This window comes from Lithobates pipiens, unplaced genomic scaffold, assembly GCF_037356315.1.
Source record: "Lithobates pipiens isolate NorthernLeopardFrog02 unplaced genomic scaffold, aLitPip1_a1.2 Scaffold_16, whole genome shotgun sequence".
Taxonomy (NCBI): domain Eukaryota; kingdom Metazoa; phylum Chordata; class Amphibia; order Anura; family Ranidae; genus Lithobates; species Lithobates pipiens.
In genome coordinates this window covers 124,113,103-124,140,972 of record NW_027507748.1, presented here as the reverse complement: position 1 = coordinate 124,140,972, position 27,870 = coordinate 124,113,103, and the positions used below count along the sequence as shown (strand labels likewise).

Genomic DNA, 27,870 nt, shown 5'->3' with positions numbered 1-27,870 from the left:
ATCTTCTTCAGAGGGTAGGGGGCAGACCACCAGAAAGAGAAGGTTTCTGTCATCGTATTCCTTGATCATATTGATGTGCATGGTCTTTTGCCACTTCCCCCAGTCATCCAGCGTGAGAACAAAGTTGGTCTCATTTAACTTCTTGATGATTCGAAAGTGTCCCTCCCATGTAGATTGTAATTTGTTTTGGGGATTTGGGACTAGGATGAGGATCTATTGGCTCTCTGCAAATGTGTGGGTTTGAGCTTTGTGGTTATACCATGCCTTTTGGTGGGTTTGGGCAACCTTGAGATGGTCCGCCGCAAGCCCAGCAGGTTGACCCATTCGTTCACACAGTTCTAGGATGTAGGGGGCCACAGGAACCCCCGTATGGTGTAGTTGGCCCTCCCCAGTATTCTTTCAGCAGGGTCAGGGGGCCTCGGACCTTCCTCTTATACAACAGCTCAAACTGGGAAAACCCTGCGGGACCTCCCAGCAGGCGAAGGGAAGGTAGGGAAGGTACTGTTCCCAGTCTGGTTCCTGGTCACTAAAGGCACGTAGCATGGCCTTCAGGGTCTCATTGAAACGCTCACATAGTCCATTGGTTTGGGGGTGATAGGAGCTGTGATGTTGGAGAGGGCCACTGCTTTGGGATAACGGGAGGCATAATCCACCATGGTCAGGATGTAGTGCTTTACAGTTTTTCTGTGCATAACTTCCCTTGATGCCCCGCCATGGGAATGTCTTGGGCCAGTGGTAGCAGTTAGGCCCGGTACTGCTAAGGCACTATCAGCTGTTTGGTAATTGTCTGGGGTGTGCCCGCAGGAGCTATTTCTACAATTCGGTATAATCCATATTTTCACCCGCTCCCAAACCTGGCAGCCCTACCCGAGTCCAAAAGCCCATCAGAGTAGGGTCAGGGGCTAAGTCCCGGTCCTAATCCCAGGTTACCACTAGTGGCAGGCGTTGGGGAAAGGTCACTCACCGCAGGCGGAAGATTTCCATCCAGGTGCTGGAGCTCCTCCTTCCGCAGTCTTGATTTTGCATGACGGCCCGACACTGTGTGACACTGTAGGTCACCGACATTGTTCCCAAGAAGAACATCTGCAGTTAATCCTCCCATTACTCCTACATCACAGCGCTTGGGCCCCAGTCCATAATCCAGGGTGACAGTAGCAAGGGGAATGAAGAGTTTGGTGCCGCCTGACAATTTGATCACTATTCCTAGGCTGTGCTGGAGAGTGCCAGGGCACACAACTCGAGGTTTTAGAATAGTGAAGAACGCACCTGAATCTCGAAATCCCACTGCCTTTTGGCCATCCATGGTGACCTCTTGTAGGTGCTTTCCTTGGAGAAGCAATGTAGGTGCCTCCAGCAGGTTGTAGACAAAGAATCCTGGAAGAGTATCCCAGTTGACAGAAGAGGAACACCAGTCTGGAGGGGGTGGGGGCAAGTCCTCAGGAGCTTGGTACAGATCCACCTAATGTACTGGCATGCCAGGGCTAGGTCCGGGAGTCAGACATAATGACCAGGCTGTCTTCCGGTTCGCTGTGGGAGGATCAGGTGGTGTGGTAACGGAACCAGAGGGGTTGGTGCTGCCTGGGGGTTCATCCGACGATCAGGCATGTAGGGCCTAGAGGTGGGGCTGGACACCCTGGGAACTCTGGGTGCCTCTGCGGGGGGCTTCCACCATTGTGTGTTAAGAGGGCCTCATCCACTAAGGCTGCAGCTTCCTCTAGGATAGCAGTTTTTTTCTCCTACACCCACTGTCAGAGCTCAAGGGGGGCACTTGAAAAATGATTGTACCTTCAGAACAGCCTGTATGATCCCCTCAGGGGAGGTGGCCTTCTCCCCTTCCAGCCATTGGCAGTCTGCTACAGACAGCTTGCACGCAAGCATTTTGAAGAAGGTCTTGGGGACCTGAGGGGTAATCCAGAACTGGGCCCGATTTGCCTCTGGAGATATTGTTCGTTTTAGGTCCTCATAGCTACATTTCTTGAGGGTCCACCATTCGATACGCTTCAGCAGCTCCCCCCTCCAGCAGTCCTACTACATGGCGGGTCCAGTCTGCGGGCAGGACCCCCAGTAGTTCGCATTGATGTTCAAAGTCCTGAATGAACCCATCCATATCCCCCATAATGTCTTGGTAGGGCTTAAAGTCCTTCCTGGAAATTCTTTGGGTCTCCTGTACCGCAGGGATAGACACAGGGGTGGTGGCTCGGTATTTTGCAGTCTCCCATTCCTTTTGTCTTTTTTTTTTTTTTTCTGTGCCTTTTCAATGGCTGCAAGCTTTCTTTCGGTGGTGGCATCCCTCTCCAGAATGGTCATCTCTTCCTTGTACCAGACAACCCAAGGGCTCTTGCTGCCAGGGCTGGGAAGCTTCGGTCTGCCTTCGCTGGGAGGTACTCTACCCCATCTGTGGTCGACTCCTCCTGCTGTCTGTTTTCCTCCAGCAACTGGACCAGCTGGTCCTTATTCAGTCCCTTGTAGTTGAGACCCAACGTTCTGGCAGCAAAAAAATTATTTGTCAGTGAATTTTTGCCAATCTGTCAGTAAATTTCACTTCAAGAGGTTTGTAACACTGATGACAACCCATATGTGAAATATTTTTCCTTCTTTCTTAAGGCCCTGCAAGACTGCATTGAAGATCTGGCTACAGCCCTTTAAGAATGACCAAATTGATCTTGTTGCAGGGATTGATGCCATGGGTTTCATACTAGGTGCGTATCACAGAACATCTTGAAGATATTTTTAGTCTACTCAAGGACAGCAGGTGCAAATAAGCAGGCAGTGCCAAGCAAGCCTGGGTGTATGTAACACAAAGGCATGTACGTGTAATTTACTGGCCCCTTCCTTCTTTAAATGAACACACTCGCTCATTGTGTCTATTCATAACTAAAACATAGTAAACTGTTTACACTATGCTTCAGTTTGTGAATGAACAGGAAGCCAGTCCGCACAGAGCACTTCCCATTCATTCACTGCCCCGTACAGCTGAGGCTGCAGTGAAAGGTGTGTGTGTGTGTGTGTGTGTGTGTGTGTGTGTTTAAGCAATTCAATAGGCTGCGCACACCTATGATGTAACTTGACAGCATTTCAAAATAGTTTAAAAGGACAGTTAGGCATAGGTCAAAGGTATGTACTAGATATATCTGCAGTAAAGCTGGCAGGGAGTGCATCAACAAGGACAAAACGTAAAAAAGTGACATGTTCTAGCCTTCCCCCTCTACTAAAAGATATTACTACTACAATTTTTTTTTGCTGATAGTGTCTTATCCTCACTTCTCTTCCTACTAACAGAGCAGTAAAAACCAGACAGGTTTTATTTGAACTAAAACTTAAAATTTAAAGAACAAATTAGCTGGAGAAGCACTCCAACCCTTTCGGATCTTGCAACTTTACACCACTTATGGAGCAGAGCAATTTTTACATTTTTTTTTTTTTCTTTTTATTAATTTATTTTATTGTGACAGTGTGAGGCCCTGACACTGTGAAGTTAAGAGATCTGACACGGGGCTTGCAGAGTGTAGGGCTCTGGACAGTGGCGGCCCGTCCATAGGGGGCGCCCGGGCGCTGCCCCCCCCCCCCCCCCCCACCTCCAGGCAGCCACAAAACATGTTTGTTATTACTGGCCCTTTAAAAAAAAATACAAAAAAAGTTCCTTAAATAAAAGAAAAAAGCACGAAAAAAGCAGACGTGGCCCTGCATTTGCAGGCATTTAGCCCGCCTTGCAGCGTTTTCTGAAGCGCCGAGTAGCGTCCGCCCGGCCATAGTAACATATACTACAGGCGCCGGGTGGAAGCTACTTCGGCGCTTCAGATTTGATTGACATCTGACCTCAGTTCAAAGTCACTTCCTGTCTCTCTCTCCCATTGTGCCCGGGAGAGGAACCAGGAAGTATGCCACTCCATCAGAGCTGCCAGTGGAAGGAGACACCGCTGGAGAGGAAAACAGCAAGGTAAGTACACAGGCTGCATTTAATGGGACACAGGCAGGCTGCATTTGGGGGAGCACAGGCTGCATTTAATGGGACAAAGGCAGGCTGCATTTGGGGGGGGCACAGGCTGCATTTAATGGGATACCAAACAGGCTGCATGGGGGGGGCACAGGCTGCGTTGGGGGGGGGGGGGGAAGGGTGCATTTAATGGGACACAGGCAGGCTACATTTTGAGGGGGGACACAGGCTGAATTTGGGGGGGGGGGGGGCAGAGGCTGCATTTAATGGGACACAGGCAGACTGCATTGGGGGGGGCAGAGGCTGCATTTGATGGGACACAGCAGGCTGCATTTTGGGGGGGCACAAGCTGCATTTGGGGGGACACAGGCTGCATTTAGGGGGGGCAGAGGCTGCATTTAATGCGACACAGGCAGGCTGCATTTGGGGGGGCAGAGGCTGCATTTGGGGGGGGGGGGGGGGGGGGGACAGAGGCTGCATTTGATGTGAAACAGGTTGCATGTAAGGAGGGACTCCGCTGGGGGCACCTGATGTAAGGTTGTAGGCGACGTGGCTAGTGACACGCTCAGGGCTCCCACTGATTCTGCATTATGTTGAGTTGAATGATTTAATTTTATATTACAATGTAATAATAGAAATAATGTGTTTCAATCTTCCTGACACCACAACAACCATGGTGCCGGGATGATTGAAGTGCTAGCACCAGGTGTTTGGAGTATCTTTATCTGCTGATTGTTAAACTTTCTAGAATACACATTTCTATTGTTGTGTAGGATCTGGTCTTTCATTCCTCTCGTCCCTCTCCCTCCATCCCTCGTTCATCTCAGACGCTAACCACACCACCTTAGAGCCACGCCCACTATTTCGCTCAAACCACGCCCATTTTCACCAAGTGTGAGGGGGCAAAAACGAAGGACGGGGCCTGGTGCCCCCCATCCTAAAACTTCACCAGCCGCTACTGGCTCTGGAATATTAATTCTGAACTGAAAAAGATGGTTTTTCAACTTTCTGAGGATTTTGGTATTCCTGGAGTGGGTTTGGAGATTTGGAAGAGTTTTAGGAGGAAAAATATCTCCGACCACGTGTCCAGGCTTGCAGGAAACCATCAGGCTGTAAGTGTAGGTGCGACAGCACTTATATTGAAGGGCCTGGCCAAAATGCAAGGCTCCCATTGAGAGACAGATGTGCTCCACTCAAGAGAAATCACTCCATGATGTAGGGGAGATTCCTGGACTGGGAGTGTGAGCCAGCTAAACAAGTCTGAGACTATGCTGGGATGACTAGATGAGCCTAGGGCAGTGATGGCGAACCTTGGCACCCCAGATGTTTTGGGACTACATTTCCCATGATGCTCATGCACTCTGCAGTGTAGTAGAGCATCATGGGAAATGTAGTTCCAAAACATCTGGAGTGCCAAGGTTCGCCATCACTGGCCTAGGGGATTGAGGGAACCTGGAAGTAACGGGAGTAGGAGAGCTCGGGGTGTCAGGAGAGCCCCTATCAAGCGGTCAGAGCGTGGACCTGTGCAGCAGGGTGCTGGAACTGAAAAGGTTGAGAGATCCGGGAGAGAGGAAAGCAGGAACACAGAGGTACTGTGTAAGATGCAAAGCTTAAGGCCTAAGCAGTGATGCTGCTGAAGAGAGAGCCAGGTGGCTTGGTGTTTTTTTTTTTTTCTGTTACCTTATGATGTTAAGAATCCTTTGCATGGGCAACTATTTTGTAGAACTTTAGTTTTGTTTAATAAAATTGGGCCACCAAGCCCTAAACCACAGTTCGGACAGGCATGGACTCTTTCTAAACGCTGAGCTAACAATCCCCCAGTATCACACTATATAATGTTATATTATAATAATAATATATTACCAGTGTTATGGCAGATAAAGTGCTCAAATCTTTGTGTGCCAATTTATAACTGACCTAAAATTATGTTTCTGTTACAAAGCATGTTTGTCTGAACCCAGAAAGGAACTGTCAGTTGACTGTATGTTGGCACCAAATCGCTAGAGCCCCTGCCCTGCTTCTTCTGGGATAGGACAGTGACCCACAACTGGTAGTTAGAAGCCTTTGCCATATTGTGCGCAACTTCTGGCTATAGGCCAACCCACAAAATCCCTGCCCATGAGCCTTTATATTCCTAAAGAAAGGCATGTCCACACATGTATATTTTTCGTACTTTACTGATACTATTCAAAGATGACAGTGACCTATAACCTCACCCTTCAGTAGCAGTGACTCAGGCATGGAATACCAGCACGCAATTATTAAGCCATCTTTCCCTTACTTCTCCTTGAGAGCATGAGTGTTGGGACCCACCTTCCTGTATGCTACAGCCAGAGCATTTTGCTTATGTGAAACAGATTAATTAGTTGCTGTTCTGTAGTATACCAGTCTCTCTCTATCTCCCACACCATAGCTTCACCCAGCCGGCAAGCTCCCAGATGTTACTTACTCACTCTCTACTCATGTCAGAGAACACTTAGCCTGGCTTTAAAGACCCTTTTCATTACATTTAGAGTCCACTTCAGACCATATTAAGTCAGCGTGACTATAGCTGGTTCTTCTGGATGTTAAACTACTTCATCTGGAGATTCAGCCCCATGAAGGGCCCTTGACAGTAGCAAACTACATCCACTTGGCTGTGGGGTGTTTGGCTCTCATGTCCCATCTCTCTAGGCTCCGCCCATCATGGCATTTTATATGGGCACTAACTCCACCCATTACATCACTATGGGAAGGCTTTGTCTAAAAGGGGACCTAACACCCTCTTACATAATTCCCTATTACCACACTATTTTACGACCGAGCCACCCAGTGGCAGACTAGCAAACGAAATGACATGGGACTGCATTTAGCCTAGACTAGCTAACTACACCTCCTTACAAAACAATCCGTTGTGGACATGGGATTCCCGGTTCCATAGATACATATACATAAAGGGGCAGGGATGCTCATGACATCATGGACTTAATATGGCCACATGACCCTTTGGTCAATGTTATTCACCTAATGAATACCCAAGCAGAGATTATTGGCTGCAGTCACTTTTCAGCTGCCTTTTTTTAAGCCAATTTTTTTCTAGAGATGCACCGAAATTTCGTTTGCCAAAACATTTTGCCCGAAAATGGTATTAAAATGGTGTTATCAGCATTTGGCAGATAAGAGAAATGGGCACCAAAAACACCAAGTTTTTTCCGCAATTAGCAGTGCATTCCCAGAGATTTTTGGGCCGATGTTACCAGGATTTACTGTGCTTATGGTGTTTTTCAAAGGTCCTGTGACTCAAAAAAAAAAAAAAACATAACACGGGTTTGTTCATAATGCTTTCTTGCTGAGTTTTCAATGCATTTGAACTGGGAGGTGCGTTTTTGTGTTTTTATTTTTTGTTTTTGCACAAAGCTGGATTTTTAACACCACAATGGAAGCCCAAAAGACCATTGTGAAGACATACATAGAATTTAAAGGGATACATTTTTCTTGCGCTAAAGGTGCCAATAATGGCTGACAATTTCATATTAATTTATATTGATATTAATTAATGAGTCGAATATAATACAATTTATATATAAAAAATATATATTTTTTGAAAAAACTGTTGTTTTTGGCCAAGTGCATCCTGCATTTTCGGTTTTGGCACCAAAATTTCCATTCGGTGCAGGGGCGGGCTGGGCCGGGGGGCAGGGTGGAAATTTCCCCCCCAGGCCGGTGCCAACATTATCTTTAAAACGGCCGCTGCGCTGGCTGGCTGTTGGTTTTTTTTTTTTTTTTTTTTTTTCAGGCTGTGACGGGCGGCCTGCTGATTGGCTGGCTCGATGCTGCTGCCCAGCCTGCGCCGCATTGTGGGAGTTGTAGTCCGGCTGCACTAAAGCTCCTGGAGGTGTGAGCGCAGCAAACTACAACTCCCACCTCCCAGGAGTCTCAGAGGCCGGCCAGGTGTGTGGCACGTCAGGGGAGGGGACGCCCGGTGTCAAGAACGTCACGTTGCACATGACCTGCTGGGCTTATGGGCGCTGACTCGAGGAGAGGCTAGCTGCAGTCTGCACAGCAAATAAGAAATGACGAGACCTACTTCAGGATCATCACCCCCACCCCCAAAGAGTGGCAAGGACCTGGCTCAGTGTCTCCAGTCCTCACTGAAACAACGCTCCCCAGCCTAGTAGGTAAGGCATCTGTGAGAATGGAATAGAATAGGAATATAATTAATGCATAGCATAGTCATCATGACAAATTTAAATTTTGGCAGTGGCTGCTTTTGTTTTTTTTCTGGCACCCTCCCCCCCCCCCCCCACCAGCGGACTTGTCTAACACCCTCCCCCCCCACCAGCGGACTTATCTAACACCCTCCCCCCCCCCCACCAGCGGACTTATCTAACACCCTCCCCCCAGCGGACTAGCCCAACCAATCCCCCCCCCCTCCTGCACGCATGGCCAGCAGCACAGACACACACAGCCACCCCCTAGACCCCCCGGTCAGTGGAGCTGACTGATCTGGGACGACACCCGCCTGCTGCATGCCTGCCACTTACCCCATCTTAGTGGTGGGTCAGGTAGCAGGTGAATTGCAGCAAGATGCATATAGGGGGTGGAGAGGAGAGAGGGGGCAGCGCCCTGGTGCCCCTAATGGGCCCACATTGCATTTTGGTTCTTCTGCTTTGAATGGAGCCCTCAGTGAGCTGATTCGGTGGTTCAATGGGCCACTTGACTGGACTTGCCCCCCTGGCCTAAGGCTGCCAGCCCTCCCCTGATTCGGTGCACCTCCCCTTTTTTTCGCTTAAAGCGGGAGTCCGCCGGGACTCCGCGTTTTTTTTTTTTTTTTTTTTTAAAAAGCCAGCAGCTACAAATACTGCAGCTGCTGACTTTTAAAATAGTGACACTTACCTGTCCAGCGCGCCCGCAATGTCGGCACCCAAAGCCGATCTCTAGATCGGTACTCTGGTGCTGCCGCCGCCATCTTGGGTATGGGAATCAGGAAATGGAGCCTTTCGGCTTCATTTCCCGGTTCCCTACTGCGCATGCGCGAGTAGCGCTGCGCAATAAGGACGGTCCCCGCTGCCTCTGGGATCTGTGTGTTTCCCAGCAGGCAGCGGGGCACTTGTGGAAGGGGGCGGGCACTTGCGGAAAGGGGCGTAATCTACGCCCCTTTCCGCAGAGAGCTATCCCGGAAGTGGGTGCAGTTACCTGGATTATCCAGGTAACTGCACCCCCCTCCCCCCTGAAAGGTGGCAATTGTGGCGCCGGAGGGGGGGAGGATTCCAATGAGCAGAAGGTCCATTTTAGGGTGGACCTCCGCTTTAACGCCTTTGATTTCTCAATCAGTTTGTTAAACCAGATGGTACCAGCAGGGTTCCCCCATAGCTTCAGCGAGATACTGGCAGAAGCCAGGAACAGCAGCAACACTGAGTTTAGCTGAAAGCCAAGTGAGATGCTACAAATTAGCCTCAGCAAACTACCACCTGGCAGCACTATATATTTGGATAGTCCTTTCTGCTTATGGCAAGGTGGCTACCTATTCCTTTTAAAAGGTCTCCAGTTTTGATATTGTTTGGCTAAATCAGAGAGTGGGATATATTGTACTGCATATTTGTTTATACAGTGGGTAGAGCTGCATGATTAATTGTTAAAAAATCGCAATCTCGATTCAATCCCCTTGCGATCTTAACACAGCATTTCCTCGATTCAGTGCAGAGAGTTCTCTGCTCCCAGCTGACCGCTGTCAAAAAAAAAGGCTGCCAAGTTTATCACAACATTGTCAGTGCTGGGAGATAACTATAAACATAGTATCTTTTCGTTCTTTTAGATCAAAGGAATGAACTTCAAGTGATTGTAAGCCTTGTTTTTTTTAGTTTTTTTGTTTTTTTTATTATTATTTAAAATAACAAACACGACATGCTTACCTCCACTGTGCTGCTTGTTTTGCACAGAGTGGCCCCAATCATCATCTTCTGGGGTCCCTCGGCAGCTCTTATGGCTCCTCCCTGCATCAGATAACCCCATTGGAGAAGCACTCTCCCGAGGGGGTTACCTTGCAGGCGCGCTCCAGAGTCCAGCATTTGGCATCCATAGACACGAATGCCGGACTTGGCCCTGCCCCAGGCGGATGCATTAAAGTGAAAAAACACAAGGGTTTACAACCCCTTTCAGTCTGTAAATTGGGTCAATTTAACCACTAAAAGACTAAACCTTTTTCTGACACTTGTTGCTTACAAGTTAAAATCAGTATTTCTAGCTAAAAAATTATGTAGAACCTGCAAACATATATAATTTGTTTAGCAGAGACCCTAGAGAATAAAATGGTGGTTGTTGCAATATTTTTTTGCTGTATTTGCGCAGCGGTCTTTCAAACACTTTTTTTTGGGGGGGGGGGGAGAATTGTAACCTTTATTCTACGCAAAAAAATTGTGATTCTCATTTTATCCAGAATTGTGCAGGTCTAACAACATTTTGTTGCTTTGCAGCCTGAACAGACAGTTTCTGTTTTATCCAGCTGTATTTACTAGTGCAACTTATATTATTCAAGTTAAAAATTCTAATAGCATGTCAGAGGAAAAAAAAAATTTCAAATATTTCCACCAGACATATCGTTTGGTGTTGAGGCCAAATAATTACATTTTTGTCTCATCTTACCACCTTAAAGCGGAGTTCCACTCAAAAATAGAACTTCCACTTTTCCGGTTCCTCCCCCCCTCCAGTGTCACATTTGGCTCCTTTCAGAGGGAGATACCTGTCTAATACAGATATTTTGCTCCCACTTCTGGGCATAGATACCCAAGCTACCCGCAAGTATCTACGCCACTTCCCGTAACCCCCCCCCCCCACATTCTGTCTTCTGGGAGACACACGAGTCCCAGAAAACAGCAGGGACCAGTGGGATAGTGCAGCGCGAGTCGCGCATGCACAGTGGGCAACCAGGAAGTAAAGCTGCAAGGCTTCACTTCCTGATTCCCTTACCGAGGATGGCGGCGGAAGCACCCAACAGCCAAGGGATAGAGTGGCTTCGGGTGCTGACATCGCAGGCGCCCTGGACAGGTAAGTGTCCATATTTTAAAAGTCAGCAGCTGCAGTATTTGTAGCTGCTGACTTTAAAAAAAAAAAATCAGTGGACCTCCGCTTTAAACACATCTTAACCACTTACAGACCAGAAGATTTGGCTACGTAATGACCAGGCCATTTTTTGCCATACGGCACTGCGTCGCTTTAACTGAAAATTGCGCAGTCGTGTGATGCTGTACCCAAACAAAATTGGCGTCCTTTTTTCCCCACAAATAGAGCTTTCTTTTGGTGATATTTGATCACCTCTGCGGTTTTTATAAACAAAAAAATTGCGTAAATTTTTTTTTTAAAAACTATATTTTTTACTTTTTGCTATAATATCCCCAAAAATGTTTTTAAAAAACAAATTTCTTCCTCAGTTTAGGCCAATATATATTCTTCTACGTATTTTTGACTTTCAATATGTTTTTTATTTTATTATTCAAATTCAAATAACAAGACAATGTCATAGAAAATATATTCAACAAACAGTAAAACCTAGAGATGTGAAATTAAGCATAAGCATCTTGATGTCCTTCCATCAGGATATGTCGAGATACAACACCTCATATCTTTAAGCGGAGAAATAAAATATATTTGGTGGAAATATTGGTGAGGTTAACAATATGTATTAACATAGGAGGATATAATTTCTTAGTAGCCAGGTCATGAAATATGTTTCAAATTCTTTAGGGACTAGTTGCATAGAATCCAAATGAGCCATTTAGGCCTTTATTACTAGGAATGGTGATAGCACAGGAAAAGGTATAGCGTAGGATCCAAATAAGGGGGATAGGGGAGGGAAAGGGAGGGGGGGAAGGGGAGAAAAAAAGGGGAGCGTTTCCCTTGTGCCCTTTAACGCTGTTCTACATATTTTTGGTAAAAATAATCACAATAGGGGGCGTGACCGGACGTGGGCAGCGGCGGACGTCTTTACTGGGAGCTCCTGATCACCGCCGTTAATCCACCGCCATCCGCGCTTTAATCACCGGGCTCGACGCACAATAATCCGCCTCCACACTTCCCCGGGCTCCCCGGAGGTGCCCCGTGTTGATATCGCCCAGGATTGAGGAGAACGCACCGAGAGATCTGTCTCCTGGCCCTCCACGGCCGCCACCATCTTGCTACTACACGGCCGCCGCCATCTTGCTGCCCAGAGGCCTACCAGGGACATTCCGGCGGAGGCAGAGGTAGGGGACTCTGAATTACCCCCATCCTTGTGCGGAGACTTGCGGGACACGGCGTAGAGGCCTCGCTGGGCCCCGGTGACGCGGCGGCCCGTTCCGGCCTAGTGCGGCCTAGTGCAGCCTGCACATCCCCGCTGTTTCCTGGGTTGGTGTCCCCGCCGGAGGACACCGCGGCCGGTCCGGCCTGCACCGGGGGCACAGGCCACCTCTCCACACCTGTCCAATCAGACTTCCTGGTCCTAGCCCCAGCCTGAGGTGCCACCACAGCCTGTGGCTTAGGGATTTTGCAGGCTGCGGCTTCTGTCATTGTGCACTGGACTCACTACACTATTAAAAGCCCAGCTTCCCAGCCACATTGCCAAGCTTCTCTTTGCCCACAGAGAAGCCCCTGCTGCCCTTAACAGGATGATACCCTGCTCTGGTGGCTGCGATTTGAGGATGGCTGGGTGAAGATAATCCATGGGGGGGCCCCCTGCCTGACCCGGACCATACAGGCCACAACACAACTCCACCAGATGTGAAATCGGCATGAACACTCCCAAACGATACAGAACACGATCAGCGACCCGTGGGACCCACAGTAGACCCTCACAGCCCAGTATCCAGCGTTTTTTCAGAGGAAGCCCATGCACCTCCCCTGGTACTACTGCCACCACGCCTCGGGGGTCACACACGGAAACAGCCCCCCCTGAGACACGGACCTCTCCCGCTGCACCCACCTCGGACCCCCTCTCAGGGGCTCCAACTGTGTCACGGTCTGAGATGGCCGGCTCTACCTCCAACCAGGAAACCTGGATGATGACCTTCGCAGAATGCTGTGGGCCCTACCTACGAGGGTGGACATTGAGGCCCTCCCCACGAGGGCGGAGATTGAAGCCCTGATCCTGCGGATAGAAGAGGCACACAGCAGGGACATCCAAGAGGTGAGAACGGAGCTGCATGCAATAGAAGACCGGGTGTCCTCAGGGGAAACCCAGATTACCTCGCTGGAGACCAGGGTGCAAGCCCTGGAACGTGCGCAGGATTCCCAGGCGGTGGTGGCACAGGAGATGCAGCTTCATCTGGAGGAAATGGAGGACCGTAGCCACCGTAATAACTTGCGACTGTGGGGACTCCCGGAGGCTACAGGCCCTGAAGATTTGGGTGAGACTGTTACTGCTATCTTTCATAGGCTCCTGGGGAACCCCGCCTCCCTCTCAGGAAATTGATCGGGTTCACCGTGCGTTGGGCCCCAGATCTACCGATCCGGCAAGACCCTGTGATGTTCTGTGCCGCCTCCACAGATATGCACAGAAGGAAGTACTCCTGAACAGTGGCGTAACTAGAACCTTCAGGGCCCCGATGCAAGAAACCATGAAGGGCCGCCCTGAACCCCAGCCAGGGCCCTTCCCTCCGAGTCCGGCGGTGGAACTCCAGGGCGTGGTCACAGGTATGACCTTTGTGAGCCCTGTAGTTCCACCACTGGTATCAGTAGTTTTTATTTATTTATTTTTTTACATTTTTAGGTGCCCCATTGGGGGACTGTCCCTAGGCAGGATTGGGTCCCCGTCCCCAGAAAAGATGAGGTCCTTTTCTCCAGGGCAGATGAAGTTACTGCCCCCAGGTGAGAAGAGGTCCCTGTCCCCAGGGGAGGTGGGGGTCCCTGTCCCCACATGAGAAGGGGTCCCTGTCCCCAGGGGGATATGGAGGGGGTATGTAATAGTGTGTGCTAGCTGCCTATGCTGCTGCCGGCCATATGTAGAGGGGGCTGCATGGGCCCCCTGCATCACAGGGCCCAGTTGCGGTCGCGACTGCTGCACCCCCTATAGTTACGCCCCTGCTCCTGAAGAAGGCATGGGAACATGGGGTCATTGACTTTGATGGAGCGCAGATCCAGATACTCCCGGACCTATCCAGGGCCACCCTACAACGCCGTGCCATGCTGAAACCGACTCTTGAAGTTGCGAGACGCCATGGTTGCACATACAGATGGGGCTACCCCCTAACAGTTATCTTTCGCACGGATGGCGGCTCCTTTTACACTGCGCACACCAGCGGACCTCCCTGCCCTCTTTACTTTCCTGGGGGCAGGTCCCGTACCACGTCCACATCTGTTAATGGATCGCGTGAGAAATGACTGCGCCCTTTAGCTCTTCTTATGTTCTGCACTGGTTGAAATTTTCACCCCTCATCAGCACTACTCTCTTTTGACCGGCTTCCCTCTCTTCTGGACTTTGTCCCCGCCCTATGGCCGCCACGGCTTCTAATGCCATGCAGGAGTGGAGCCACGCCTTGGCGGCCCCTGGCGTACCTGCAGATATGTTCACGCCCGTGGGTGTTTTGCGACACCACCCTATGCAATACTTTCCAGAGGCAGCCTCCAACCTCAGGGTTCCTTATGGCCCATCTGCCTGGACCCCATGACTGATACACTCCCGAGGACGCCTGGAGTTTGGCGACCTCCCGGAACTTGTGTGGGGATGGGGTGGGTCCCTGGGGCAGGTTTTGTGATGCAGTTAGGTGGTGGCTGGGGGGTGATGTTTGACTTTGGGGTGTGGGTGGCTGGGGCAGGGCCCCCCCCCCCTTTTTTTTTTTTCCCTCCTCATCCCTCCTCCTTTCCCTCCTCATCCCTCCTCCTTTCCCCCCCCATCCCTGCCTCCCTCCCTCACCCCCCCCCCGTCACCCTCATCCCATGATTTGCTGCTGTCTCCAGAAGGGTGCGGGGCAAGCTGTGCCAAACTGATGGACTAGGGGGAATGTTGGTTAACCTCCCTGGCGGTATGATTCAGTCTGGAATTAGGTGCTGAAAGCGGTACAATTATTTTGCATGGAAATCTGGCTTTTATTTTGTAGTCCTGTAATTCTTAGGAATAACGCTCTGAAATCTCTTCAAACCAGAGTCTAGCGGACATCCCGGGTATGATAAAGTTTATAATATAATAAAGAATAATAAAAATTATTGAATAATGTAATCAAATCCAAAAAAAGATGAAAAAGGGACATGTTTTGGTTGCTATGGACAATCTCCAAATTACAAGCAGTAAAAAACAGTATTTATAATATAAAAGTGCATGCAGGGCATTGCACAAACCACTAGGGACAAAGGGGGTGTGTATTTTTTACTACAGCACTGTAATCTGTAAGATTACAGTGCTGTGTGTCTTTTGTGTCTTTTTACATTTTTGAATTTGCCGCCGTTCTCCGCTCCCGTGCGCCGTAACGTCGCAGGGAACGGAGCTCGGCGGCATTCGGCACTGTGAATCGAGCGCAGGACGGCTCGATCACACAGCGCGGCGGACATCGCTGGATCCAGGGGACAAGGTAAGTGACGTTACCTGTGTCCTCCCCTGCATCGAGCGGTGCAAGCCCGAGTCTGGCTCGGGGTTACCGCTATTGTAATGAAATTCCCAACCCGAGCCAGACTCGGGATTACCGCTAAGGAGGTTAAGAGATGTTTTATGGATTTCACTGTTTTGCTTTAACTAGTTATGTCATCAGCCAGTGTAGCGCCTCTGTAGGTATTTATGCAACATTATTTCTTGCCTAGATCTGTGATATGTTACGTTTACAAGATTCTTGAGAGTTTTCTATTCTTCCGCCCACACCAGTCCTACCTGTATGGGCACCATTCAATTGTTTACATCTACACATGCACCTAGGGCCTGGGGCTCCGGGGGGGCTGGGGAGACTCCCCGCTGGCCCGCGTTGGACACTCCCCCAATTAGGTTGACGCTTTTCATCCAGGTATAAGCAGCCACTAGCTGCATTCTAGTTCTCCAGCTCCGCTGGACAGTGCTGGCTGAGAGTCCTTTCCCACTCGGTCACACCCCCGTACGTCCCTTACCCCGTTAACTTAGCACTACTTATTTCCACTGATACATTCTCCCACCCTCACGTATTTCCTCCCCTCCTCTCCCCCCTCCCACTCCTCCCACCCCGACTCGATCATGGATGTGCTTAACATAGTTACCCTTAATGCGAAGGGACTCAACGTCCCCAAGAAGAGACGCATGCTGCTAAACGACATGAAACGACAAAACGCTGACATTGTCTTAATACAGGAGACACACTTTAGGGAAAACAAGTTCTCTATTTTGAAAAACTGATACTACCCGACGGTCTACCATTCCACATACACGGAGGCCAAATCTAGAGGAGTCTCCCTTCAAATAGCGGCCAGAGTACCGTGGACTCTGTTAGACTTAACAAAAGACCCAGAGGGAAGGTTTTTATTCCTTAAAGGCCTGATTGGTAGTGTGAAGGTTACCATTGCTAACTTATACGCTCCTAACAGCAGACAAGACCTGTTTGTGAAAAAACACTTAAACTTCAAAACTTTACGGAAGGCCAACTGATTATAGGCGGAGACCTAAATATCCCCTTAATACCCGCAGAGGACACCTCTACAGGGCTGTCCTCCGTCCCCCGCGGTGTAAGGAAGGCTGCCCTCGCAGCCTTGCATGCCGCACAGCTGATTGATGTGTGGCACCTCTTTCACCTCAGGGAACGGGATTACACCTTCTTTTCTAGACCACACAACGGGTACTCCCACATTGATTACTTTTTGATGCCACACAACCAACTTCAGGCAGTCAAAGGATCCACCATCGGGTCTATCACGTGGTCTGACCACGCCCCAGTTACATTACGCTATGCCTTGACTGACTTTTACAGGAGACAGAAGAAGCCATGGAGACTCAATGAGAGCCTCCTCCAGGATGCCGAGGTACTGACGGACATGACCACAGAATTATCCCATTATTTCCACACTAACAACACCGGGGACTGTGATGCGGGCCTAGTTTGGGAGGCACACAAGGCGATGATTCGCGGGGTACTGATAAAACATGGCACACGACTTAAAAAACAGCGAACCACTCAACTGTCCGAGTTACTCTGTAAACTTCAAATTTTAGAAGCAAAACACAAACAGACACCGAATACTTCCTTAGGTAGTGAGCTGGATACGATACGTACCCAGATAAACGATCTCCTCCACTTTAAAGCTAAGGCGTCACTCCAGATCTCCCGTAAAAGAATCTACGAATCAGATAATAAATGTGGTAGATTACTCGCGCAATCTCTGAAAGCCCAACGGGCGGCATGGTATATACCTCACGTTCTCTCTCCTTCGGGGATGCGAGAGTCACTGCCCCAACAAATTACCAATACAGTCAAGTCCTTTTACGAGACTCTCTACAACCTAGATGCAGCCCGTCCCTCTCCAGTGCATATAGCTGATTACATAGCCTCTTCCAAGATGCCCGTTCTGCCGACGGAGGCGAGGGGCGTCTTGGAGGAACCTATAACATTGTTCGAAATCCAACTGGCAATAGGTAATACCAAGCGAGGGAAGGCCCCGGGTCCTGACGGCCTAACAATACTAAATTATAAGACTCTACTCCCGTCACTTGGACATCATCTACTTCACCTTTTCAATGATCTTACTAAGGGGAGCAAGCTCCATGAGGCCACGTTATAGGCCCATATAGCAGTGATCCCTAAAGAAGGCAAGGACCCGTCTCAGTGCGGGAGCTACCGTCCAATTTCCCTATTGAACACAGATCTTAAGCTTTTTACCAAAATCATGCTGAGAAAGCTTTTGACAGGGTGAGTTGGGATTTCATGTTACTTGTTACGATGGATCCATGCAATATACACAACACCGTCGGCCAGGGTCAGGGCCAATGGGGTACTATCCGAACCCTTTCGGATTACAAATGGGATGCGACAGGGCTGCCCGCTCTCACCCCTCCTTTTCGCATTGACCCTCGAACCATTCCTATGCCACATTAGATTAAACCCAAACATCACGCGTATTCCGGTTAAACATGCCCAATACAAAGTGTCAGCCTACGCTGACGACTTATTGTTCTCACTCTCAAACCCGGTGATATCCCTCCCGAATTTGATGCGGGAATTTGAAACATATGGGACGCTCTCGAATTTAAAGATTAACTTCGCCAAGTCAGAGGCGATGGGCATAGGGATACCGGTGGCGCAGCTCAGCCACCTTCAAGCCAGCTTTAACTTGAAGTGGACAAACAGAGCCCTGAAGTACCTAGGTACATACATCCCTCATACACTCTCTGTACGAGCTTAACTTCGCACCATTACTATTGGAAATAAAATCACTTCTGACCCAATGGCAATCGGGCATGCACTCCCGGATAGGACGTTGCAACATCTTAAAGATGTCTATCCTCCCAAAAATCCTTTACCTGATGCAGGCCCTACCCATACACATACCAACCGCCTTCTTTAAAAGGGTACAATCTGCATTCACAGAATTTGTCTGGGTGAAAAAAAGACCTAGACTCGCCAATAAACTCCTTGTGCTCCCCAAACTGCACGGCGGCCTAGCCCTACCGAATATTCGAGCCTACTATCAGGCTGTTCATCTGAGGAGGCTCGTAGATTGGTGCTGCCATCAGGGAACCAAGCTATGGGCCAGGCTGGAACAATCCCAAAGTGTGATCCCGCTCAGAGGGGAGCCTTGGTGCTACCCAGCACTGCCAGCGGAGATAAAATGTCACCCACTGATTGGTAACTCGGTGAGGGTCTGCGCTCGAATAATTTCGCAAGCGTCCCTCACCTCCTCGAACTTACCCCTTTACCCTATTATAGGCAACCCATTATTTACTCCGGGTCTGTACGATGGAGGTTTTCGGAGTCTGGGGGAGGCGGGCCTACATCAAGCTTCCCACTTCAGCTCTGGTGGGCGCTGGAAAACGATGGCGAATTTCCTAGATCCTACGGGCCCGTTCCGTCTAGACTTCCTGAGGACACTCCAACTAACACATTTCCTCTCTACGATCCCACCCCCCAAGGAAGACGCTCAGACGCTCACAGCCCTGGAGGTGCTATGCACTGATGCGGGTGCCCTTCACACACACTTTCACTGACCTACAACCTTTTAAATGCTCCCTCAGCAGACTTTATTCCCCCGGGACTACTCAACTGGGAAAAAGTTAGCTTGCCAATTCAATGACACCAAGAGACAGCGTATTCTCCGATTTACACATAAATCCTCTATCTGTGCCAAGATCCAAGAAACAAATTACAAAATTCTCTCATGATGGTATAGGACCCCTTCGCTACTCCACCAGCTCTACCCGAATACATCAGACCTATGTTGGAGATGTCACACTGACAAAGGGACCATGCTACATATTTTCTGGTCTTGCCCTAAACTTACGCACTTCTAGAAAGTGGTGCGTGAGACAGTACAACAATTCACGGCCCGGCCCCTCACAGACGACCCAGCATTCTTTTTCTTACACGCCTCTGATATCCCTGACAGGAATTACAAGAAATCAGTGATTCGCCACCTACTTGATGCAGCTAAGGCCTGCATACCACTCCAGTGGAAATCGCCCCTTCCGCCGACCATTGACCTCTGGCTTCGTAAGGTGGAGGACATCAGGAAAATGGAGGACCTTATCCTCACAGCGCAAAATAGAGAGGAGACCTTCACTAAAACCTGGCAGGGCTGGAATGGGTTTATATACTCGGCTGAGGGCCAGGCCCTGAGAGGATTTGACACGGACACATAATGCCGCATGCAGGGACAAAGATTTGTTGAGTATGGTGGCCATGGACAGAGGCCCCGTAACTGCAACTCCGATTGTTTATCTGAGCACTCCATGATCGAGTAACACACCTAAATTTCCCCTCCCCCCCCCCCCCCACCCCTCTCCCTATACCCCCTATACCTGATTCACCACCCTTTTTTTTTTTTTTTTTTTTCCCCTCCGTCTTTCCTACTCCTATGCTTCACCTCCCCCTCCATATATTGGAGGTGGTACCAATGTAGATACTAAGTTAGTTAAAAAGAAACTGGGAAGTGAGGCCACGGGATGACGAGAATTCACAACTCCACATGCTGATGGTTTTTTCTTTTTACTCTTGAGGATAAGGATAGCAGAGAATTGATGATGTATTACCTGTACTGCCTTTCTCTCTGTAGGATATGTGGAAAGTATGTAACCTGTTGGTCTATGTGGACCCATTTCCTGCTATAAATAAACGATTAAAAAAATAAAAATAAATAAAATAATCACAATAAGCGTATATTGATTGGTTTGTGCAAAAGTTATAGCGTCTACAAACTATAGGAACGTTTTATGGCATTTTTTTAATTTTTTACTTGCAATGGCGGTGACATTGCGGCAGACAGATCAGACACTTTTGACACATTTTTGAGACCACTGACATTAATACACTGATCAGTGCTATAAAAATACACTGTTTACTGTGTAACTGTCACTAGTAGTGAAGGGGTTAACACTAGAGGTTAAATGTGTGTTCCCTTGGTGTGTTCTAACTGAGGGCATAGGACTGACTAGAAGACGACATATAGTTTTTCCTACTTAGTAGGAACAAACAATATGTCTCTTCTCTACTGACAGAATGGGGTTTACACACACAAATCCCTATTCCTGCTCTCGTTCACGCGATTATGCATCAGGTTCCCTGCCGTACAGAGTGTGGCTGCTTTCGCCTTTAAAGGTACAGACATACCCATACGGCGATTCACAGGAACTAACCACTTTGCTGACGTATATCGGCATGAGCCAGTCGGAAAGTGGTTAAAGATTCTGAGGCCACATGGAAAAATCTTTTATAGTCAGATGAGACTAAAATTTTATTGTTTTGCCTCCACACCAAACGATATGTCTGGCTGAAATCCAATACAGCTCACCATCCAAATAACACCATTCCTACAGTAAAGCATGGAGGTGGTAATATCCTGTTATGGGGTGTTTCTCCGCAGCAGGGACTGGAGCACTTAGATGGGGCAAAACACGGTCAAATTCTTGAGAAAAATCTTCTGCCTTCTGCCAGAAAGTTGTCAATGGGAAGAAGGTTTACCTTCCAACATGACAATGACCCAATGCACACAGCAAAAACAGGACCACACAGTGGTTGAAGGAGAAAAGGGTGAATGTCCATGCATGGCCTAGTCAGAGCCCAGACTTAAACCTCATTTGAGAATCTGTGGAATGAGTTGAAGATTGCAGTCCACAAACGGTCACCATCAAATTTAACTGAACTTGAGCAGTTCTGCAAAGAAGAGTGGGCAAATATTGCAAAGTCTAGATGTGCAAAGTTAGTAAAGACATATCCCAACAGACTAAAGGCTGTAATTTTAAAGCAATTGTAAAGGTGTGTTTTTTTTTTTTTTTAAGTTAAAAATAACAAACGTGTTATACTTACTTTATCTGTGTAATGGTTTTGCACAGAGCAGCCTGGTTCCTCCTCTTCTTGGGTCCCTCTTCTGTGTTCCTGCCCCTTCCTCCTGTTGAGTGTCAACACAGCAAACAGCTTGCAATGGGGACACCTGAGCAAAGCCACAGCTCCCGGTGTCCATTCAGACTCGGAGGCGTGGTCTGCCCCTTTTCTTTCCTCATTGGCTTACTGACTTTGACAGCAGCGGGAGCCAATAGGGCGGCGCTGCTGTCTCAGCCAATGAGGAGGTGAGTCCTGGGCAGCCGGGACACTCCTGCAACATCGCTGGATCTAGAGGGACCTCAGATAAGTATCGGGTGCTGCTGCACACAGAAGGCTTTTTATCTTCATGCATAGGATGCATGAAGATAAAAAACCTGACTTAACAATCACTTTAAGCAAAAGGTGATTCAACAAAATGCAGACCTAAAGGGGGGTGATCCTTTTTCCAATTCGGTTTTTACTTTTTTTATTTTTTTCCTGATATTTTCGTGTTATATCTTTCATTTGGATGTTATAAGTTGCACTAGTAAATACAGCTGGATAAAACAAAACTGGTCTTAATTTCAGGCTGCAAAGCAACAAAATGTGAATATTTTGAAGGGGGTAATTCTTTTCTATATCACTGTATGTTGATATCATCTTTTGCCTTTTTCTTTTACGATGCTGTCTCACAGTTAGGCCTCTTTCACACTGAGGTCCCGTTCAGGCCCACCTGTCAGTTTTTCAGGTGGACCTGAACGGGTGCTCCATAGAGCTCTATGGAGCGTCGGATGTCAGCGGTGACATGTCCGCTGACATCCGACCCGCTCCGATCCGAAAAAGTGTAACGGAGGAAAAAGCTATTTTTCCATCCGTCATCGGATCGGGTGACGACGGGCACTGCGGTCCGTCGTCATCCGATCTCCCATAGGGGAGAGCGGCGCTGTGACAGGTCCGTCCCTGCGCAGTGTGCAGAGACGGAGCTGTCATCTCCCTGCTCAGCGGGGATCGGCGGAGTGATCCCCGCTGAGCAAACGGATATCCACGGGGCGGATCAGAACTGATCCGCCCCGTGTGAAAGGACCCTTAGGTCTTTTGGTTAAAAAAATAATGGTAACCTAATACAATTGTTTTGTTTTTTCCAGAATATATATGTATTGTTGTATGATATACAATATCTTATTGACCTTTCCATTAAGTTTCTTTGATTTCTGTCTCCTGGTCCTGAAAAAGGCGCTGCTATTGCATTGCACTTAAAAAAAGGATTCCTAGCGATCAGGAAAGCAGGCCATCTTTGTGTCAAAACACATAGTCAATCATATGTGGACTATTCTGGCAGAGAAAAAACTGCGGAGGTTCGGAGGGATGCCATCAAACCAGGTAAGTAGTTGGATTTAAAAAGTAGTAGTCTAAAAATATTTTTTAATCAATAGGTTTATGATGCATCCAATAATCATTGAATATTCCATTTCAACAGGTATATATTTGAAGTTAGTTTATGGGCAAAGAAAAGAAAAAATAGGATTTTTTTGTACTCACCGTAAAATCCTTTTCTCTGTAATTCACCGACCGACACAGCTCCTCTCTTAGCCATTGGGTTGTTACGCCACCTTTAGGAGAATACTAGGCATTACATGTTATGTAAAACACAGAACTTTCCAGTTCCGCCCAAGGGGCGGTCCCTTAGGTAACAACCCTCCAGCCTGCTATGCAGTCATGAGTTTTTATTTTCCCTAGTGAAGGAGAAGGACCTAGGAACCCTGACAGGCCCATTGGTCCGTCTTTTTTTCTGCAGAAACATGGCTTTTTGCGCAAAATGATAGATCCTGTGGCCTGTGTACCCAAGGGGCGGTCCCTTAGGTAACAACCCTACAGCCTGCCATGCAGTCATCAGTACGTCAACAAGCAGTATAACGTAAAGAAAAAACAAGAGGGGCGGGTGCTGTGTCGGTCGCTGAATTACAGAGAAAAGGATTTTACGGTGAGTACAAAAATTCCTATTTTCTCTTATATTCACCGACCGACACAGCTCCTCTCTTAGCCATTGGGACGTCATCAAGCAGTGCCAAACGAGGGGTGGGAAAACAGCATAAAAACTTCAACCACCATGGCAAGTGGGAACTAGTGTAACTTTACCCACAAAAAAACACAGTGCGTGGAAGAAAAGCACCACAAAACCAAGGTACCCTCAACAGGAGGGACTACTCACAATCGCACCAAAAACTACGGAATTTAATGCAACAGTGCATTAACTTAAAGGTACTGTGTTTCTTACCCAAAAAAACAGGAAAAAGGGGAAAAATTGCATACACAATTGCAACTACAGCTGCCTGCAAAACTTTGTGGCCAAAACAGGCATCAGCCGATGCACTGACATCTACCTTGTAGAACTTGGTAAACGTGTGGACAGACGACCAGGTCGCTGCTTTACACACTTGAGTGACAGATGCTTGGTGTCGGAAGGCCCAAGACATTCTGATTGCCCTCGTGGAGTGGGCCGTGACCGGAAAGGGGGGCTCCTGCCCTTTCAAGGTGTAGGCTTGTACTACAATCTGTCTGATCCACCTGGAAATGGTGGCGACGAGACCACCATGCCTTTCTTTGGACCAGCCACTGAAACAGTGAATCTGACTTCCAGAAGGGAGCCGTGGCAGACAAATACTTTTAGAGCCCGAACCATGTCCATAGTGTGAAAGGCCACCTCCTTAGGACACAAGGACGGTAACACCACCTTATCCTTGTGGATAACCAGATAGGGCGACTTTCAGGACAAGGCCGTCAGTTCCGAAACCCTCCTGGCTGATGTGATGGCCACTAGAAAGACCACTTTCTTGGAAAGAGTCAACAGAGGGATCTCGCTGATATTTTCAAATGGCGGTTTTTGCAGCACCAACACCACCAGATTCAGATCCCATGGGGGTAATGGTGGACGCATCGGAGGAACTACATGACGGACCCCTTGGACAAAAGTGCTCACTAGAGAGTGAGACGCCAGGGGTCACTGAAACAAGACAGCCAAAGCTGAAATTTGGTTAATTTGGTGCTTAAAGCCAATTTCTGGTCTACTCCTTGCTGAAGAAACAGCAGGATCCTGGATATAGAAAAAGAGCGCGGATGCCACCCTTTCTCCTCACACATGGAGATGTAGGCCTTCCAGGTACGATGATATATCTTCCAAGAAGAAGATTTCCGTGCTCTCAACATCGTTGGGATCACCGAGTCCGACAGACCCCGGATCCTCAACACCCGGCTCTCAATAGTCATGCCGTTAAAGCCAGCGATGGTAAAGCAGGATGGAGAATCAGACCTTGAGACAGAAGGTCCTCCCGCAATGGCAGTCGCCATGGGACGGATGCCATCAGGCACAATAGATCTGCGTACCAAGGACGCTGAGGCCAATCTGGGCTAACCAGAATGACTGGGATCCCCTGGACTTCCACTCTGCAAAGCAGACGTGGTAACAGTTTTAGTGGAGGAAAGACGTAGATCAGCTGGTACTGATTCCACAGAGCCACCAGCGCATCTGCCGCGTCTGCCCACGGATCTCTTGTCCTGGACACGAAGCCCGGCACCTTCCAATTGAGATGGGAGGCCAGAAGATCCATGTCTGGTGTGCCCCATCGCAGGCACAGTAGCCTGAATACCTCCGGATGCAACGCCCATTCTCCTGGGTCCAACATCTGGCGACTTAGGTAGTCCACCTGCCAGTTCTTCACTCCCGGGATGTAAATGGCAGACAGGGCCGGTACATGTCTCTGCCCACCAAAGTACGTGAGCGACCTACCGTGCGGCGGCTGAGCTTCTTGTTCCTCCTTGGTGATTGATGTATACCACTGCAGTGGCATTGTCTGTCTGACTGGATCCTGATCGGACGCCCTTTCAGTCTCATCGACCATGTGGGGAGGCATAGCCTGATCGCTCTTAGTTCAAGCAGAGCGATAGGCAACTTGGATTCCTCCGTTGACCAGAGGCCCTGAGCCCACTGAACCCCCATCACTCCACCCCAGCCAGACAGACTGGCGTCCGTTGTGATTACTGTCCATTTCAGAGGTAGGAACGACTTCCCAGACTGAAGCACCGGGGACCTCAGCCACCAGATCAGGGAATCTCTGACCAACTGGCTCACCTGGATCTGTTGATCCAGTGACAACAGAGATTTGTCCCACTTCGTCAAAATCTCCTCCTGCAGAACTCTGGTGTGGAACTGGGCATATGGTACTGCCTCGAATGAGGCCACCATGAGACCCAGGACTCGCATGCAAAAGCGAAGCGACCACTTGCTGTTCATCAGCAGTTTTACCGCAGCTCTGAGAGTCTGCAGCTTGTCTGAAGGGAGAAACACTATGCTTCTCTGGAGTCCAGCAACAAGCCTAGGTACTCCAAATGCTGAGTCGGTACTACCACCGACTTTTTTAGGTTCAACAGCCACCCAAATTCTTGCAGGGTCTGCATGGTGATCGCCACATCCTCTAATTCTGAGGCGGAAGATGCTCTCAGGAGGAGATCGTCTATGTGTCTCATGATCGCGATCCCACGTTGCCGCAGCAACGCCAAAACAGGAGCCAATTACCTTGGTAAAGATTCGGGGGCCTGATGCCAAACCAAAAGGAAGAGCCACAAACTGGTAGTGGGCTTCCTCGACTGCAAACCACAGAAACTTTTGATGCCAAAAGCATATGGGTATGTGCAGGTACACATCCTGGATGTCTAAGGACGCCAGGGAGTCCCTTTGATGAAGTGCAGCGACTACTGAGTGAACTGATTCCATTCTGAACCTCTGCACTTTCACAAAGTGATTGAGGGCTTTTAGATCCAAAATTGGACGTACCCCTTCCTTCTTGGGAACTACAAACAGGTTTGAGTAGAACCCCCTGGAAACGTTCCGATTCCGGAACAGGTACAATCACCCCGCAATTCAGCAGGTTCCTTACTGCCCCCAAGAGGGCCTCCTCGCGAGCCGGCAGAACGGGTATGCTGGAGGGGAAGAATCTGTTTTGCAGCCAAGAGAGGAACTCTATCTTGTAGCCGTAGGAAATCAGATCGCAGACCCATTGGTTGGACAGTCGAGAGGACCACCGGGCTGCAAATTCCCGAAGGCGACCCCACCCATGACCTTCATGCGGTAGCACTTTTGTTCACAGTTTTGTTAAGCTTGCGGTTCCAGGGACGTTTTTGTCCGTCCGTGGTCGTCTTGTCAGGCTGGGGACATTTTGCCGAAGCTCCGGGCGGACGAAAAAGCCGTTTGTGAGCGGAAAAGGAGGGCCCTTGCCTACGGCGTGGCTCCTTAGCCTTCCTAGCCTGTGGGAGTAGTGTACTCTTGCCACAAGTGGCATTTTTAATAATGTCATCCAAAGAGGCTCCGAAGAGCTGGTCGCCGAGGAAGAGCAGATCTGTCAGGGCTTTCTTGGATGCCTGGTCAGCAGACCAGCATTTCAACCAAATCGGGAGCCGCAGCACCACTGCTGACACTGAAGCCCTGGATAACAGGAGAAGAGTATCCAGGGCCGCGTCACAAATGTACTTAAGGCCTTGCACTAGTTGGTCTGCTAGTTCCACGCAGACAGGAGAAGCCTGTTCTCCCAATTCGCAGTGCAACAGTTTTGCCCACTCATTTAGTGTCTGCGACACAAGTGCAGATGCCAGTACTGGTCGCACGGCTGACCCCACAACCGTAAACAAGGAACGAGGCACTGTGTCCACGACCGGAGGAGTTGACCACTTTTTGAGAAGGCTCTCCTCAAAAGGATAACGCACCGCCATGTATTTAGGGACCACCCCATTCCTTGTAAATGAACTTGTCAAAATAAGTCAGATACGGGAACACCTTAGGTGAATGGGCTGGCTTACAGGACCCAAAAGGGACCGCTACATCTGCTGGCTCCTGAATTTTCAGGGTATCATGCACAGCTATCGTAAGTGCTCCAACAAGCGCTTTGTTGCGCACGGACCCAGACGGGGACTCATCCTCACTGTCCGAACAGTCCTGGTCAGCGTCATCTGAAAGGACAGAACAGGAGTCACCAGCCTCCGCAGGGGCCGAGTCTGCGTCAGAGCTCTCCCCAGAGGACCTAAGATGGCCGTTGATACTGAAACCATGAGGGATAGAGCAAAAAGAAATGGCGGTGATCAGCGCTGCGAAGGAAAAAAGGCACCTCCAGGGACATGAGAAAACAGGACTCAGGACACAGCCAGCCAGCGCAGCCCCCCCACAGGAGAGAGCCCCCCCCCCCCCGGAGAGCCCCTGCACATGACACACACACACCCCTCAGCAGCCACATGCAGCATCCCCCACGGGGCAAGGGGGGGATAGGGACAGGGAGAGAAGAGAGGGAGGTGAGGGACCCCCGAATCGACCTCCCAGGGAATGCTCAGCCCAACCGAGGCAGGGAGAGCTGTACTTACCAGTCCAGAGGAGCTGGGAGACATTCCATTACAGACCCACTCTCTGATCAGTACAGGGTGGCTGCTGGCCTCAGCACACTGTGATGCAGACATTAGTAGCCCAGTCATATGTGCGCCCGGAGCATAAAA

General features: G+C 49.1%; 1 protein-coding gene across 1 annotated transcript in view; it reads left to right on the top strand.

Annotated features, from left to right (window-relative positions):
- The window catches only part of LOC143982044 (adenine phosphoribosyltransferase-like), a 66,054-nt gene that overhangs the window by 25,252 nt on the left and 12,932 nt on the right, over nt 1–27,870 (top strand). The window contains 3 exon segments of the mRNA XM_077480411.1: nt 2,605–2,631; nt 2,633–2,699; nt 22,573–22,719. Coding sequence (XP_077336537.1) covers nt 2,605–2,631; nt 2,633–2,699; nt 22,573–22,719 — 241 coding nt within the window.